The sequence below is a fragment of the Taeniopygia guttata genome, chromosome 35, assembly GCF_048771995.1.
Source record: "Taeniopygia guttata chromosome 35, bTaeGut7.mat, whole genome shotgun sequence".
NCBI classification, from domain to species: domain Eukaryota; kingdom Metazoa; phylum Chordata; class Aves; order Passeriformes; family Estrildidae; genus Taeniopygia; species Taeniopygia guttata.
Window position 1 is genome coordinate 902,015 of NC_133060.1, and position 16,582 is coordinate 918,596.

General features: G+C 57.6%; 2 protein-coding genes across 6 annotated transcripts; one reads left to right on the forward strand and one right to left on the reverse strand.

The window, feature by feature from the left end:
- Positions 1–1,598: 1,598 nt before the first annotated feature.
- Positions 1,599–7,068, reverse strand: PPT2 (palmitoyl-protein thioesterase 2). Its single transcript, XM_041712757.2, has 9 exons — positions 7,005–7,068; positions 6,695–6,882; positions 5,597–5,750; positions 4,571–4,666; positions 4,179–4,286; positions 3,292–3,375; positions 3,106–3,190; positions 2,465–2,519; positions 1,599–1,760 (listed from the first exon to the last, which is right to left on the reverse strand). Exons 2-9 carry the CDS (start codon positions 6,878–6,880, stop codon positions 1,617–1,619), a joined length of 912 nt encoding a protein of 303 aa, XP_041568691.1. The 5' UTR covers positions 6,881–6,882; positions 7,005–7,068; the 3' UTR covers positions 1,599–1,616.
- Positions 7,069–7,915: 847 nt separating this feature from the next.
- Positions 7,916–11,024, forward strand: PRRT1 (proline rich transmembrane protein 1). Of its 5 annotated transcripts, none has more exons than XM_072921119.1 (5): positions 7,916–8,064; positions 8,492–8,614; positions 8,876–8,952; positions 9,727–9,930; positions 10,751–11,024. In XM_072921119.1, exons 1-5 carry the CDS (start codon positions 8,046–8,048, stop codon positions 10,925–10,927), a joined length of 600 nt encoding a protein of 199 aa, XP_072777220.1. In that variant the 5' UTR covers positions 7,916–8,045; the 3' UTR covers positions 10,928–11,024. The 5 variants fall into 5 exon arrangements, with proteins under 5 accessions (XP_072777220.1, XP_072777223.1, XP_072777221.1 ...); XM_072921122.1 differs by having other exon boundaries at positions 7,918–8,064; positions 8,492–8,523; positions 8,881–8,952; XM_072921120.1 differs by having other exon boundaries at positions 7,918–8,064; positions 8,492–8,518; positions 8,867–8,952.
- Positions 11,025–16,582: the final 5,558 nt, after the last annotated feature.

The following is a 16,582-nucleotide window of genomic DNA, read 5'->3' on the forward strand; positions in this document are numbered from 1 at the left end:
AAATCTGCCCCAAAATCCACCCGAAATCCCCCCGAAATCCCCCCGAAATCTGCCCGAAATCTGCTCGAAATACCCCCAAAATACCCCCAAAATCCGCCCAAAAATCCCCCCGAAATCCGCCCCGAGCGCGCCCGGTTCGGTCCCTGGAATTGGCCAAATTGGGCAAAATTCACCCAAAATGGGCAAAATTCACCCGGTTTTGTACCCGGAACCGCCCCAAATGCTCAAAATTCACCCCAAAAAGCCCCAAATGTACCCAAAATCACCCAAAATGGGCAAAATTTACCCAAAGTCACCCAAAATGCCCCAAATTCCCCAAATGTCCCAAACCGGCCCCGTTTTGCCCCAATTTTTTCTTTGAGCCCTCCCCCCCCTTTGATTGACGTCGGATTTGAACCAATAAAGAGCCAGGAATGGGAAAAGGGGCGTGGCCTCGTGAAATGGGCGGGGCTGTGGAAAAAGGGGGAGGAGCCAATTTTAACCCCCCAAAATCCACCCGGAACCCCCCAAAATCCCCTCGGGACCCCCCAAAACCCCCAGACTCATTTTGGGGGGGGGAAGTGCTTTATTGGCCGTGGCCCCGCCCCCCAAAATTTGGCCCCTCCCCCTTTAGGCCGTGGGGGGAGGGGGTCCCCAAATCCCTGAGTCGGTGGGGGAGGGGTGGGGGAGGGGAGACCCCCCCCCCCCAAAGAGAGCCCCCAAAAACTGAACCAGCCCCTCCCCCACGGCCGGGACCCCCCCCAGGGACCCCAAAAATGGGAGGGGCCCATGGGAGACCCCAGAACCTCTTAAAGAGACCCCAAAATCCCTTAAAGAGACCCCAAATCCCCTATGGAACCCCAAAACCCCTACAGAGACCCCAAAACCCCTTATGGAACGCCAAAATCCCTTAAAGAGACCCCAAAATCCCCTATAGAGACCCCAAATCCCCTACAGAGACCCCAAATCCCCTATGGAACCCCAAAATCCCCTACAGAGACCCCAAAATCCCCTATAGGGACCCCAAATCCCCTATGGAACCCCAAAATCCCCTATAGAGACCCCAAAACCCCTAAAGGGAACCCCAAATTCCCTATGGAACCCCAAAACCCCTAAAGAGACCCCAAAACCCCTTAAAGAGACCCCAAATCCCCTATAGAGACCCCAAATCCCCTATGGAACCCCAAAATCCCCTAAAGAGACCCCAAATCCCCTATGGAACCCCAAATCCCCTATAGAGACCCCAAATCCCCTATGGAACCCCAAAATCCCTTAAAGAGACCCCAAATCCCGTATGGAACCCCAAATCCCCTAAAGGGAACCCCAAATTCCCTATAGGGACCTATAGAGACCCTACAGAGACCCCAGAGAGACCCCAAATCCCCCATAGAGCCCCTATAAACCCCATAAATCCCCTACAAACCCCATAAATCCCCTACAAACCCCACAAAACCCCACAAATCCCCCACAAACCCCATAAATCCCCTACAAACCCCCTATAAACCCCATAAATCCCCTACAAACCCCATAAATCCCCTATAAACCCCATAAATCCCCTTTAAACCCCACAAAACCCCACAAAACCCCATAAATCCCCTATAAACCCCACAAATCCCCTATAGGATCTATAGGATGCCCTAGGTCAGCCAGGGCCGGATGCATTTCTCGTAGACCCCCCGGTGGCTGTGCCAGGCCGTGTGTGGGACCCCCGGGACGGCGCAGCCGCCGAGAGCCCCCCGGGCCCAGAGCGACCTGAGGCCGAAGGTGTCCTGCAGGAACACCTGGAATGGAAAAACCCCTTAAATACCCCAAAAACACCCCAAAAACAGCCCCAAAAACAGCCCAAAAACAGCCCCAAAATATCCTGAAAATATCCCATAATACACCCCAAAAACATCCCAAAAATCCCCAAATCCCCCCCGGGCCCAGAGCGACCTGAGGCCAAAGGTGTCCTGCAGGAACACCTGCAACGGGAAAAACCCGTTAAATACCCCAAAAATAATCCCAAAATACCACAAAAATAATCCCAAAAACAGCCCGAAAAAATGACCAAAACTATCCTAAAAAGTAACCCAAAAAATACCCTAAAAACCCCAAAAACACCTTTAAAAAAATCCCAAAAACACCTTTAGAAAAACCCCTTCAACTACCCCCAAAAACACCCCAAAACACCCCAAAACCACCCCCAAAAACCCCAAAAAGAGACCCCAAAACCCCCAAATTGTGGAACCCAATCCCAATTTTTGGGGGCCCAATCCCAAATCTTGGCTCCCACCCCCAATTTTTGGGGTCCCAGCCTCTAATTTTGGGAACCCACCCCCAATTTTGGGGTCCCACCCCCCTTTTTGGGGTCTCAATCCCCAATTTTTGGGTCCCAAACCCCAATTTTGGGGTCCCAGCCCCGTTTTTTGGGGTCCCAAATCCCAATTTTGGGGTCCCAGCCCCGATTTTGGGGTCCCAGCCCCGTTTTTGGGGTGCCCCTCACCGGCTGCGCCTCCATGTCCCGCACGGTCTCGTTGGCGTCGTAGAACCCGAAAAGGCTTCGGGGAAATTTTGGGGTCACCGGGGGGACCCGAAATTCGGGGAGACCCCAAAGGGCCCCGGGGGGGCTTTCGGGATTTTTTGGGGGATTTTTTTTCGATTTTTGGGGTCATTTTGGGGTAATTTTTGGTTAATTTGGGGTCATTTTGAGGTGATTTTGGGGAAGATTTTTGGGATAATTTTGGGTTGATTTTTGGGGGATTTTTGGGGCAATTTTGGAGTGATTAGAGAGTGTTTCTGGGGCAATTTTTGGGGTATTTTTGGGTTGATTTTAAGGTGATTTTTGGGGGAATTTTGGGGCAATTTTAATGTGATTTGGGAGTGTTTCTGGGGTGGTTTTGGGGGTGTTTTTGTGTTGACTTTAAGGTGATTTTTGGGGTGTTTTTGTGTTGATTTTAAGGTGATTTTTGGGGTATTTTTGTGTTGATTTTAAGGTGATTTTTGGGCTAATTTTGGGTGTGATTTTTTGGTTTTTGGGGAAGATCCTCGGGGAAGTTTTAGGGACGATTCTGGGAGGGTTCAGGAAGGATTTTGGGGTAACTCCGGGGTAATTTTGGGGCGATTTGGGGGATTTTGGGGTCCCACCTGGACTGCCAGGGGGTGATGACGCCGTCGTCGGGGCCCCCGATCAGCACCAGGCGTTGGATCCTCAGCAGGTTCCGCTTCCAGTCTGGGGGGATTCGGGATTTTGGGGCGGCATTTCGGGGATTTGGGGTTTGGGGGTGGAATTTGGGGGTTTTTGGGTGTTTTTTGGGGTTTTTTGGGGCTCACCTGAGGCGTTGGGGTGCAGCCGCTCGTCGTTGAGCAGCGCCAGGAAGTCGCTGCTGTTCAGGTAAAGGTCCCGGTGGTGGGGGTCTGCGGGGGGGGTTTGGGGTTTTTGGGGGTTTTTTTGGGGGGGTTTTTGGGTTTTTGGGTTCTTTGGGGGGGTTTTGGGGTTTTTGGGGGGTTTTGGGTTTTTATGAAGGGGTTTTGGGTTTTTTTGAGGGGGTTTTGGGGTTTTCTTGGGGGGGTTTGGGGTTTTTGGGGGGTTTCAGGTTTTTTTGAGGGTTTTGGGGTTTTCTTGGGGGGGGTTGGGTTTTTTGAGGGGGTTTTGGGGTTTTTTGAGAGGGTTTTGGGGTTTTCTAGGGGGGGGTTGGGGTTTTGGTGTTTTTGGGGGGTTTTTGGGGGTTTTGGGGCGTTTTTGGGTTTTTTTGGGGGGTTTTGGGGTTTTTGGGGGGTTTTGGGTTTTTATGAAGGGGTTTTGGGTTTTTGTGAGGGGGTTTTGGGGTTTTCTTGGGGGGGTTTGGGGTTTTTGGAAGGTTTTTGGGCATTTTGGGGTGTTTTGAGGGGGTTTTGGGGTTTTGGGGGTTTTTTTGGGGGGTTTTTTGGGGGGGTTTTGGGTTTTTGGGGGGATTTTGGGCATTTCGGGGTTTTTTGAGGGGGTTTTGGGGTTTTCTTGGGGGGGTTTGGGGGTGGTTTGTGGGGATTTTGGGGGAGGCCTCCGGGGATGGTTTTGGGATACTTCAGGGGGTTTTGGGGGGATTTTGGGGGTATTTTGGGAAGATTTTTGTGGGTTTTTGGGCTGAGAGCATTCCAGTACCTGTAGATGGACACGCCCTGGCCCAGGGGGGATTTTGGGGGGATTTTTGGGCTGTTTTTGGGGGTTTTTGGGGTCAGACCGTTCCAGTAGTTGCAGATGGACACGCCCTGGCCCAGGGGGGTGTAGCAGAGCCGGTACAGGTTGGATTTCATGTGCCGGGGGAAAAGCCACTTCAGGTAATCCGTGTCTGCCCCAAAATCGGCAAAAATCAGCCCAAAATCTGCCCTAAACCACCCCAAAATCTGCCCTAAAATCAGCCTCAAAACACCCCAAAATCCCCCCAAATTCCCCCCTCCCCCAGGAGACACAGAGACCACCCAGAACCCCCCGAAAAACACCAAAATAAACCCCAAAAACATCACAAAAAAACCCCAAAAAAACTCCGAAAAAATCCCAAATAACCCCGAAACCGCCCCAAAAAAATCCCATAAATTCCCCAAAATTCCCCAAAACTCCCCAAAATCGGCTCACCCCCGTACTGCCCCATCTGCGGCGCCGCCAGGGAGATGAAGCTCTGCACGTTGTGGTCGGGGGTCGTGGCCAGAAGCGCCCGGCAGATGAGACCCCCTGGAATTGGGGAGGGGGCTGCTGGGGACCCCAAAAACCCCCCCTGGGAACCCCCAAAATCCCACCCAAAAACCACCCCGGGAACCCCCAAAATCCCACCCAAAAACCACCCCGGGAACCCCAAAAAATTCCCCAAAATGCCCCAAGACCCCTCCCCAAAACCCCCCGTGGGACCCCATAAACCCTCCCCCACCCACGGCTCCCCAAAGCAGCCGGGACCCCTCCCCAAATGACCCGGGACCCCTCCCCATGAACTCAGGACCCCCAGAATCCCTCCCCAAATACCCGAGACCCCTCCCCAAAAAACCGAGACCCTTCCCCATAACCCCAGGACCCCTCCCGAAGCTCTGAGACCCCTCCCCATGAACTCAGGACCCCTCCCTATGAACTCAGGAGCCCCAGGACCCCTCCCCATCACACACAGGACCCCTCCCCATAACCTGAGACCCCTCCCAAAGAACTCAGGACCCCTCCTCAGCCCCGGGACCCCCAGCCCCCCACCCACCCTGGCTGTAGCCCAGCAGATGGACCCCCCAGGACCCCTGGGACCCCCCCAAGACCCCCCCAGGACCCCCCCAGGACACCCGGGACCCCCCCAGGACCCCCGGGACCCCCCCAGGACCCCCCCAGGACCCCCACCCTGGCTGTAGCCCAGCAGATGGACCCCCCCAGGACCCCCAGAACCCCTCCCCATGAATTCAGGACCCATCCCACAGCCGTGAGACCCCTCCCCATCACCCACAGGACCCATACCCAAAGACCCAAGACCCCTCCCCATGAACTCAGGACCCCTCCCCATAACCCCAGGACCCCTCCTCAGCCCTGGGACCCCTGGGACCCCCACCCACCCTGGCTGTAGCCCAGCAGATGGACCCCCCAGGACCCCCCAGGACCCCTGGGACCCCCCCAGGACCCCCCCGGGACCCCCACCCTGGCTGTAGCCCAGCAGATGCACCCCCCGGGCCGCGTTGGCCATGATGGGGGTCAGCGCCCGGCGGAACCCGTCCACCTGCAGCCAGAGCGGCCGCAGCGACGCGCCGCGGTCAAACAGGTCCAGCACCGTCACCTCCGCCCCGGGGTGGCTCTGGGGGGGGGAAAACGGGGTCAGGGACCCCAAAAACGGGGTCAGGGACCTCAAAAATGGGGTTAGGGACACCAAAAATGGGTCAGGGACCCCAGAAACGGGGTCAGGGACCCCAAAAATGGGTCAGGGACCCCAGAAACGGGGTCAGGGACCCCAAAAATGGGATTGGGGACCCCAAAAATGGGATTAGGGACCCTAAAAATGGGATTAGGGACCCCAAAAATGGGATTGGGGACCCCAAAAATGGGATTAGGGACCCCAAAAATGGGTCAGGGACACCCCCGGTCAAACAGGTCCAGCACCGTCACCTCCGCCCCGGGGTGCCTCTGGGGGGAGAAACGGGGACATTTTGGGGCTATTTTGGGGATATTTTGGGGACACTTTGGGGCTGTTTTGGGGCCATTTTGGGGATATTTTGGGGCCATTTTGGGGCTATTTTGGGGACACTTTGGGGCTGTTTCGGGGCTGTTCGGGGCCATTTTGGGGATGTTTTGGTGCTGCCCTCAGGACACTTTGGGGCTGTTTTGGGGCCATTTTGTGGGATATTTTGGGGATATTTTAGGGACATTTTGGGGCCATTTTGGGGATATTTTGGGGACACTTTGGGGCTGTTTTGGGGCCAATTTGGGGGATATTTTAGGGACATTTTGGGGATATTTTGGGGCCATTTCGGGGCCGTTTCGGGGCTGCCCTCAGGACATTTTGGGGACATTTCGGGGATATTTTGGGGACACTTTGGGGCTGTTTTGGGGCCATTTTGGGGATATTTTGGGGACACTTTGGGGCTGTTTTGGGGCCAATTTGGGGATATTTTGGGGATATTTTAGGGACATTTTGGGGATATTTTGGGGCCGTTTCGGGGCTGCCCTCAGGACATTTTGGGGACGTTTCGGGGATATTTTGGGGATATTTCGGGGCCGTTTCGGGGCGCTCCCGGCTCGCACCTCGTTGATGAACTGCCGCAGGTGGCGGAAGTCGCCGGGGCTGTCGAAGAGGCCGTGCACGATCACCACGGGCCGGAACGGCGCCCCCCGCGCCCCCGGGGGGGGGAGGGGCGGCAGCAGCAGCAGCAGGAGGGGGAGGGGCAGCGCCGCCCCTCCCCCACCCCCCCGCCACGGCGCGCGCGGCATCCCTGAGAGGGGGAGGGGAAAAACAAATTGAACGGGGGAGGGGTCGCGCCCCTCCCCCACCCCGAACCCCCCCCGGGTCTCCCCATCCCCTCCCCTCCCCCCACCCGGCGCGGGCCGTGTTTACCTGCGGCTCCCCTCCCCCAGCTCTGCGTCACTTCCGCTTCCGCCCGGCCGCCCCTCCTCCACCCCCCCCAAAATCGCGAGATTCGCGGTCCCCTCCCCCTCTTCTATCGCGATAGTGGGGGAGGGGCTGGGGGATGATCCTGCCCCTCCCCCAACAGCGACATTCGCGGTCCCCTCCCCCTCTTCTATCGCGATAGTGGGGGAGGGGCCGGGGCTGTTCCCTCCCCTCCCCCCCACCCCCCCAACCCTGACCCCGGCGGGAATTTAGGGGTTAAAATTTGGGGAAGGGCAATTAAAGGATTTCGGTGTGGCCGAAGCGTTTTTGGGGGTCTGGGGGGGAAATTCGGGGGGTCCGGGGGAGGATTTGGGGGCGGGATTTTGGGGTGGGGTCCGGCCTCAGGCCAGGGAATCCAGGCCGGGATTTGGGGGTCAGTCCTGATCCAATCCGGGGAATCCAGGCCGGGATTTGGGGGGTCAGTCCTGATCCAATCTGGGGAATCCAGGCCGGGATTTGGGGGGTCAGTCCTGATCCAATCCAGGGAATCCAGGCCGGGTTTTGAAGGTCAATCTGGCCCCAATCCTTAGAATCCAGGCCGGGATTTGGGGTTTGAGGACGTTCCAATCCAGGGAATCCAGGCCGGGATTTGCCAGATCCAGGCTAGGATTTGAGAGTCAATCCTGATCCAATCCAGGCCGGGTTTTAGGCGTTGATTCCGGCTCCAATCCACAGAATCCAGGCCGGGATTTGGGATTCAATCCTGATCCGATCCAGGGAATCCAGGCCGGGATTTTGGGGTCAATCCTGATCCAATCCAGGCCGGGATTTGGGATTCAATCCTGATCCAATCCAGGGAATCCAGGCCGGGATTTGGGATTCAATCCGGATCCAATCCAGGCCGGGATTTGGGATTCAATCCTGATCCAATCCAGGGAATCCAGGCCGGGATTTGCGGGAGCCCGGCCGGCTCCGGGGGTCGATCCGGCCCCGATCCGGCGGATCCAGGCCGGGTTTTGGGGGTCCCGGTCCCGGTTCGGCCCGGCCATGGCGGCCGAAAAACCCGGTACGGAGCGGGGGGGGGAACGGGGGGTCCCCAAAATTTGGGGGGGGGAGGGGGAGGGTCAGGTGGGGGGGGGGGGGAGGCGTGGGTGTGACCCCTCCCCCCGGGATGCTAAAAATAACCCCAAGGTGGGGGGAGGGGCGGGGCGACCCAAAAACGTGGTTGGGGGAGGTGGGGGAGGGGAGAAAATCGGGATGGGGAGGGGGGGATGGGCGATGGAATTTGGGGGGGTGGGATTATTTTTTGGGGGGGGGTGAAGATTTTTTTCGGATGGAATTTTTGGGGGGGAAAGGATGAAATTTTTGGGGCGGCGGGGGGGGGGGATGGGAATTTCGGGGCGGGGGTCGCGTGGCTGACACACCCCCCCCCCCCTTCCCAAATTTTTATTTTTCCTCTCTCTCCCCTCCCCCACCCCCCCAACCCCCCTCAGGAGGGCCGGACGGGGCTCCCCACTCCTCCCCTCCCCCCTACGGCCCCCCGGCCCCTCCCCCCGGCCCCATTTTGGGGGGGGGAGGGGCCTCCACCCTGCCACGGGGTTTCCCGGGGGCCGCCACCCTGCCCAGGGGCTGGGGGGGTGGGGGAGGGGCGGCGGCCACGCTGCCGCGGGGGCTGGCGGGGGGAGGGGCGGGGGGCGGGGGAAGGGCGGGGGGTGGGGGAGGGGGTGGGGGAGGGGCGTTCCACGCGGCCACGCTGCCCCGGCCCCCCCCCCACCGCCACCCCCACGCCCCTCCCCCCCCCGGCCAGCCCTATGGGGGAGGGGGGGCCGGCCCCTCCCCCACCCCCCCCGCCCCCCTGGGGTTCGGCGCCCCTCCCCCCCCGCCCCCCTTCGCGCTGCAGGTGCCGCCGCCAGCGGGGGGCGCCGCGTACCTGCCGCTGTACCCGGGGGGCACGGTGAGAGGGGCGGGGCCTAAAAGGGGGAGGGGCTTGTGAGGGTAGGGCTGGGGGAGGGGCTTGTGGGGGAGGGGCTTGTGGGGGTGTGGTTTGAGGGGTGGGGTGGGGGAGGGGTGAATGGCGGCGAGGCGGGGCTGGAGGGAGTGGTCGAGGGGGTGTGGTTAAACAGAGGGTGTGGTTAAATGGGTGTGGTCATGTGGGCGTGGTTAAAGAAAGGGCGTGGACATGTGGGCGTAGTTAAATTGGGTGTGGTCAAATGGGGCGTGGTTAAATGGGGCGTGGTAAAATCTGATTGGTTAAGGGGCGTGCCTTAGGAGGGCATAAATTTTAGGGGCGGGGCATAAATTTTGGGTGTGGGGCGTGAATTTTGGGGAGGGGGTGTGAATTTTGTGGACTGGGCATGAATTTTGAGGGCAGGGTGTGAATTTTTGGGGCGGGGCATGAATTTTGGGGAGAAAAGTGTGAATTTAGGGGGCGGGGCATGAATTTTGGGACAGGGTGTGAATTTTGGGGAGAAAGGTGTGAATTTTGCGGGTGGGCCCAAATTTTGGGGGCGAGGTGTGAATTTTGGGGTGAGGTGTGAATTTTGGGGAGGCGCGTGAATTTTGGGGAGAAAGGTGTGAATTTTGGGGCGGAGTGTGAATTTTTGGGGCAGGGTGTGAATTTTGTGGGTGGGGCCCAAATTTTGGGGGCAGGGTGTGAATTTTGGGGCGTTGTGTGAATTTTGGGGGCGGGGTGGGCGTGTCCTTCTCTAACCCCCCCCCCCCCCCCCAGACCTTCGGCGCCGCCCCCCCCGGGCCTTTGCCCGGCGCGGTGGGGGGGGCCGGGGGGGCTCCTTTGGGACCCCCGCTGGGGTTGGGGGGCGCGGAGGGGCCCCCCCGGGGGTCGCCCCCCCACGATTACCTGCCCATCGCCGTGCTGACCACCCTCTGCTGCTTCTGGCCCACCGGCGTGGTGGCCATCGTCAAGGCCGTGCAGGTCGGGGGCTCGGGGGGATTTTGGGTGGGTTTCGGGGGGTTTGGGGGGATTTTGGGTGGGTTTCGGGGGATACGGGTGGGTTTGGGGGGCTTTAGGGGAGATTTTGTGCATTTTGGGTGGGATTTCAGGGGTTTGGGGAGGATTTTCTGGTGGGATTTTGGGTTTTTTTGGGGGGGTTTTGGGTGGGAGTTTTGGGGTTTTTTGGGGGGGGTTTTGGGTGGGAATTCAAGGGTATTTGGGGGTATTTTTTTGTGGGATTTCGGGGGTTTTTTGGGTGGGATTTTAAGGGTATTTGGGGAGTATTTTCGGCGAGATTTCGGGGTTTTTTTGGGGGATTTTTGGGTGGGATTTGAAGGGTATTTGGGGGGATTTTTGGGTGGGATTTCAAGGATATTTGGGGGTATTTTTGGGTGGGATTTCGGGGGTTTCTTGGGGGATTTTTGGGTGGGATTTGAATGGTATTTGGGGGGATTTTTTGGTGGGATTTCGGGGGTTTTTTGGGGCTTCTTGGATGGGATTTGAAAGGGTTTTTGGCGGTATTTTTGGGCGGGCTTTTGGAAGTATTTTTGGGTGAGATTTTTTGGTTTTTGGGAGCATTTTGGGCGCGATTTCGGCTTTTTTTGGGGGGGATTTTTGGGTGGGATTTCAAAGGTTTTTGGGGGATTTTTGGGTGAGTTTTTGTGGGTTTTGGGAGTTTTTTCGTTGAGATTTTGGGTTTTTTTTTGGGTGGGATTTTGGGGGTTTTTTGGGTGGGATTTTCGAGCGGGATTTTTTTGCCGTAGCCGGCGGTAATTAACGCTGTTAATTAATGAACGAGCAGGTGCGCACGGCCGTGGCCCGCGGGGACATCGTGTCGGCCGAGATCGCCTCGAGGGAGGCGCGGAACTTCTCCTTCATCAGCCTGGCCGTGGGCATCGCCGCCACCGTGCTCTGCACCATCCTCACCGTCGTCATCATCATCGCCGCGCAGCACCAGGACAACGACTGGGACCCCTAACAAACCCCCTGAAAAAAGTAAAACCCACCCAAAAAAAAACGCAAAAAAAAAAAAAAAGAAACCAGAAAAATCTCCAAAAAAAAAAAACAAAAAAACCAACCCCAAAAAAAATCCCCCGCCAGGAAAACCCTGGGAAAAAATATCAAAAAAAAAAAGAAAAAACCCCACAAAAAATCGCAGAAAATTTCTAAAAAGAAAAAGCCCAAAAAAAACCCCCAGAAAAATCCCCTGAAAATTCTCCAAAAAAAAAAAAAAACCCAAAAAATATCAAAAACAAAAGGCCGAAACACCCCCCAAAAAAAACCCCAGAAAACCCCCAAAAGATTCTCAAAAAAGCAAAACAAAAAAAAATATTCTCAAAAAAAAAAAACCCCCAAAACCAAAAAAAAAGCAAAAAAAAATCTCCCCCAAAAATCTCAAAAAAACAGCCCCAAAAAATCCCCAAAAACCCTCTCAGAAAACATCCCAGAAACCCCAAAAACCCCCCAAAAACTCCCCGGGGACGCGGTGATGGTTTTTGGGGGGGGGGGGGGACCGGAGGAGCGTCGCCGTTGCCATGGCAACGAGGGGCTTAAAGATGGTGCACCCCCCCAAAAAGCGGCGTTGCCATGGCAACGGGGCCGCCACCGCGTTTCCACGCATCCCATAATAAGGGGGGGGAGGAGAGCGGAGGGGGCGTCGCCGTTGCCGTGGCAACGGGGCAAAAATACCCAGAATTGGCGATGGGGGGAGCGTTGCCATGGAAACCGCGTCGCCATGGCGGCGGCATCCCATAATAAGGCGGGAAAATGGCGCCATGGCGACGTCGCCATGGCAACGGGGCCCGGCTCCATCCCAGAATAACCCCGCGGGGTCGCCATGGCGACGGCGGACGCGCTCCCCCCCCCCCCCCCCCGTCTCCCATGATGCTTTGCGGCCGTGCCTCATTTGCATGCCGAGCCCCGCCCCCCGCCTTTGCCCCGCCCCCTTTGGTGTCAATAAAGCTCTATATTGATATGGGCGGGGTTATGTAAATGAGGGGGTGGGGCTGGAGGGAGGGGAGGGGTTAATGGTGGTGACGCCCCTTTTGACCCGCCCCTCATTAATAATTCATCGCTAATGAGGGGGTTATTAATGGCTGGGCGGGGCTTCACCTTGATTAAATGCGACCTGGTGTTAATTAGCATAAATTAGCATCAAGTATGCACGTTATTATAACTAATAAATAACTAAATTAATTAATTAATGCAACATAGCCGTAATCGCTAAAATTATAATAATTAACATAATTTAAGTAGTATTCATGGCCCTACAGTGGTAATTAACACTAAGAAAGTTATTGTAATTAACATAACCACAATAACTAATTTTAGCATAATTTTACTAATTAATACAGTCCAAATAATGAACGTAATCACGCTAATTCGTAATTAACAAACTGCAAAAACGGATCCGTCCCCACCCTCATTACCGACTTCCCTTTAACACCTTTGGCACCCCCAATTACCGCCTCATTAACCCTAATTATCCCCAAAACAACGGTAATTACTGCAAATTAACACTAATTAGCGCTAATTAAGCGAACATTTTCCCCGGCCTGGCACCCAGCTCCCCTGGCTGCTCCTCACACCATAACTCCCCCCTAATTAACCTCATTTTCCCCCCAAAATTACACAAATTAACACCAATTCCCGCCATTTAACACGAATTATCTATAATTAACAGTAATTACCGCTAATTAGGCGAACATTTTCCCCAGCCTGGCCCCCAGCTGCGCGTCCCTCTCCCTGGTGGCCCCTTACACAATAATTGCCCCAATTAACCCCATAATTAACCTCATTTTTCTCAAAATCACACAAATTGACACCAATTTCTGACGTTTAACACCAATTATCTATAATTAAGAGTAATTACCGCTAATTAAGCGAACATCTTGCCCAGCCTGGTCCCAGCTCTCCCTGGCTGCTCCTCAGACCCTAATTCCCCTAATTACCCCCTATTTCCCCCCCAAAATCACACAAATTAACACCAATTCCCGCCATTTAACACCAATTCCCGCTAATTAACAGTAATTACCGCTAATTAAGCGAACATCTTGCCCAGCCGGGCCCCCAGCTGCGCGTCCCTCTCCCTGGCTGCACCATAGACCCTAATTACCCCCAATTACCCCCATAATTAACCTCATTTTTCCCAAAAATCACACAAATTAACGCCAATTCCCACAATTTAACACTAATTACCGCTAATTAAGCGAACATCTTGCCCAGCCTGGCCCCCAGCTACGCGTCCCTCTCCCTGGCTGCTATTCACACCATAATTCCCCCATAATTAACCTCATTTCCCCCCAAAATCACACAAATTAACACCAATTCCCGCTATTTACCACTAATTATCTCTAATTAAGCGAACATCTTGCCCAGCCTGGCCCCCAGCTGCACGTCCCTCTCTCTGGCTGCTCCTCAGACCATAATTAACCCAAATCACCCCCTATTTCCCCCCCAAATCACACAAATTAACACATATTCCCACCATTTAACACTAATTAACAGTAATTACCGCTAATTAAGCGAACATCTTGCCTAGCCGGGCCCCCAGCTGCGCGTCCCTCTCCCTGGCTGCTCCTCAGACCCTAATTCCCCTAATTAACCCTATTTTCCCCCCAAAATCACATAAATTAACACCAATTCCCGCCATTTAACACCAATTCCCGCCATTTAACACTAATTACTGCTATTTAACACTAATTATCTGTATTTAACAGTAATTACCGCTAATTAAGCGAACATTTTCCCCAGCCGGGCCCCGAGCTGCGCGTCCCTCTCCCGGGCGGCCCCTCTGACCCTGCCCAGCTCCCGCCGGGCGCCGCCGTGGCTGGGCCGTGCCCGCAGCACCGCCAGCAGCTCCTGCCGTGCCGCCTCCAGGTCCCGCATGGCGGCGAGCGCCACGCCCCGCGCGTACCTGGCCTCCAGGTGCGCCGGCCGCAGCGCCAGCGCGCGCCCCGCGTTGCCGGCCGCCGCCGCGGGCCGGCCCAGCCGCAGCTGCGCCGCCGCCAGCGCCGCGTGCAGCTCGGCCTTGAGCGCGGCCGCGCGCTCGGGCAGCGGCGCCGGGCCCGCGGCCGCCACGGCGCGACGCAGCGCCCGCGCCAAGGCCCGAACGGCCGAAAAGTCCTGCCCGTTCGCCGCCAGCGCCGCCCCGCGTGCCAGCCCGGCCTCCACCGCGTGCCAGCGGGCGGCCTGCGGCGCGGCCCAGAACGGCGGCGCGGGTGCGAAGCGGCCCAGCCGCACCAGCAGCACCGCGGCGGAACCATCATCATCATCGCCACGGTGCGGCCGCAGCCACGCCAGCTCGCCCGCCGCCATCGTCTCCAGCGCCGCGTCCAGCAGCGCTGACCACCGGCCCTCGGCCTCGCCCAGCCGCACGCTCAGCCAGCGGCCGCACGGCACGGCCGGAGCGCCCCAGGGAGAACGGCCGGACACCGGCACCCGCAGCCGGACGCGGCACAGCGAGCCGGGGCCCGGCCGCGCCAGACCCCGCCCGCGCCGCGCATGCAGCTTCCACCAGGCGCCGTCCGGGCTCCGCTGCCACGCGCCCGAAACGGGGTCGGGAGGGGATGGCTCCGCCCCCTGTGGTTTAACTGCCACTCCCTGGGTTATAAGCTCCACCCCCTGTGGTTTAAGCTCCGCCCCCTGTGGTTTAACTGCCACTCCCTGGGTTATAAGCTCTGCCCCCTGTGCGTTAAGCTCCGCCCCCTGTGGTTTAAACGCCACTCCCTGGGTTATAAACTCCGCCCCTTGTGCGTTAAGCTCCGCCCCCTGTGGTTTAAACGCCTCTCCCTGGGTTATAAGCTCCGCCCCCTGTGCTTTAAGCTCCGCCCCCTGTGCTTTAAGCTCCGCCCCCTGTGGTTTATACACCTCTCCCTGGGTTATAAGCTCCGCCCCCTGTGCTTTAAGCTCCGCCCCCTGTGGTTTAAACGCCTCTCCCTGGGCTATAAGCTCCGCCCCCTGTGGTTTAAGCTCCGCCCCCTGTGCCACAGGCCCACGGCGCACAAGCTCCGCCTCCAAAGCGTCGAGCTCCGCCTCCTCCTCGTCAGGCTCCGCCTCGAAGGCTTCAAGCTCCACCCCCCAAGTCTCAAGCCCCTCCCCCTCGGGCGTCCTAAGCCACGCCTCCTCCAGCGACCAATCCCAGGGCTCTCGCGCCTGATTGGCTGCGGCCGCCAGTGGCGCAAAGTCATCCGCCCGGTGCTGGGGAGGCGGGGCTTGCTGCTGATTGGCTGCCGGGCTGGGCGCAGTGTTCTCATTGGCCGGGGCTTTGTGTGCTGTGTCCTCATTGGCCGCCTGTGGGTCCTCACCGCCATTGGTCGCCTCTTGCGTCTCCGCGTCCTGATTGGGTAAACCACAGCTCCTCGTCCTCTCATTGGCCGAGCCCTTCAGCGGCACGTTCCAATTGGCTGCTGCCGATCCCGCATTTCGCTGCTGATTGGCTGCCCCTTCCTCTGCCTCTTTGTCCTCATTTGCTCCCCCGCGAGGCGCTGCTCCCTCATTGGCCGCTGCTGCTCCTTCCATCTCCCTGTCGACCAATCACAAAATTCCTGGAGAAAAAAGGCGTGGTTTTAACAAAGGGGCGTGACAAACAAATTAGGGGGCGTGTCTATCCCTCAGTGGGCGTGTCCCTCATTTGGGGGCGTGGCCTCACCGCGCTCTCTCCTTTGCCGCACTTCCCCCTATTCCCGTGACGTCATTTCCGCTCCCTGCCCGCCGTTCCCATGGCGGCGCCGCTCGCTCCGTTCCTCCCCCGGGGCCCGGCGCTGTCCCGTACCGGCTCCGGGGCCGCTCCGCTCCGCTCGGGGGCCGCCCCGGGCCCGGCAGCGCCCCGGGGGCCGCTCCGGGGCCGCTCCGCTCCGCTCGGGGGCCGCCCCGGGCCCGGCACCGCCGCGGGGGCCGCGCTCCGCCGCCGCCGCCGCCGCCGCTCCTTCCCCGTTCAACCCCTCAGCGAGCCCGAGGCGAACCCGGAAGTGCCGCACCGCGCATGCGGCCGGGCACTCCGCGCGCTGCCATTGGCTAAGGGAGGGGCGCGCTGAGCGCTGATTGGCTGTGCGGCAGTGGGGGCGGGGCCGAGCGGCGGAAGGAGGAGGCAAAATGGCGGCGCGGGCCCCAAACCCGCCCCCTGAATGCAATTAACGCTTTAAGCCACGCCCTTTAAGTATTTATCATTGATACCACGCATTCTCAATTAGCTTGGCATATTAAGCCGCGCTTCCTTTAAAAAGATGGTTGGAGGCCACGCCCCCTCAGTGGAATAACGCGTTTAAACCACGCCCCTTAACCTGTGATTTATGAGGCCCCACCCCTTTTTGGAACATAACCACTCCCCCTCATTAAAAACATGCAAATTTGAGGCCACGCTCCTTAAATTACGTGGGTTGAGGCCTCGCTCCCTTAAAAATCAGTAAATCCTACTGTGAAGCCCCGCCCATTTGTGGTCACGTGGCTGTGGTTTATTGCTGAAGCCACGCCTCCTAAAGGGGCGTGGCCTTTTTCCTGTCTCCGCCCCTCCACCAGGAGAGTTTTTTACCCAAATAGATAAAAAATTGGGGAAAATTCCCCAAAAAATCCACTTGGATTCTGTCCTGGGGGAGGGGCGGGGGGAATCTGGGAAATTTTGGCAAAATTTGGGGGA

Coding starts and splice junctions, on each gene's coding strand:
- PRRT1 (XM_072921119.1), top strand. Junction 8,615..8,875: donor GGGTTTCCCGGGGGCCGCCA/CCCTGCCCAGGG, acceptor GCGCCCCTCCCC/CCCCGCCCCCCTTCGCGCTG. Junction 9,931..10,750: donor CCATCGTCAAGGCCGTGCAG/GTCGGGGGCTCG, acceptor ATGAACGAGCAG/GTGCGCACGGCCGTGGCCCG.
- PPT2 (XM_041712757.2), bottom strand. CDS start 6,880: ATGCCGCGCGCGCCGTGGCGGGGGGGTGGGGGAGGGGCGGCGCTGCCC. Junction 3,376..4,178: donor CATCTGCAACTACTGGAACG/GTCTGACCCCAA, acceptor CCCCCCCCGCAG/ACCCCCACCACCGGGACCTT. Junction 1,761..2,464: donor GGGACATGGAGGCGCAGCCG/GTGAGGGGCACC, acceptor TTTCCATTCCAG/GTGTTCCTGCAGGACACCTT.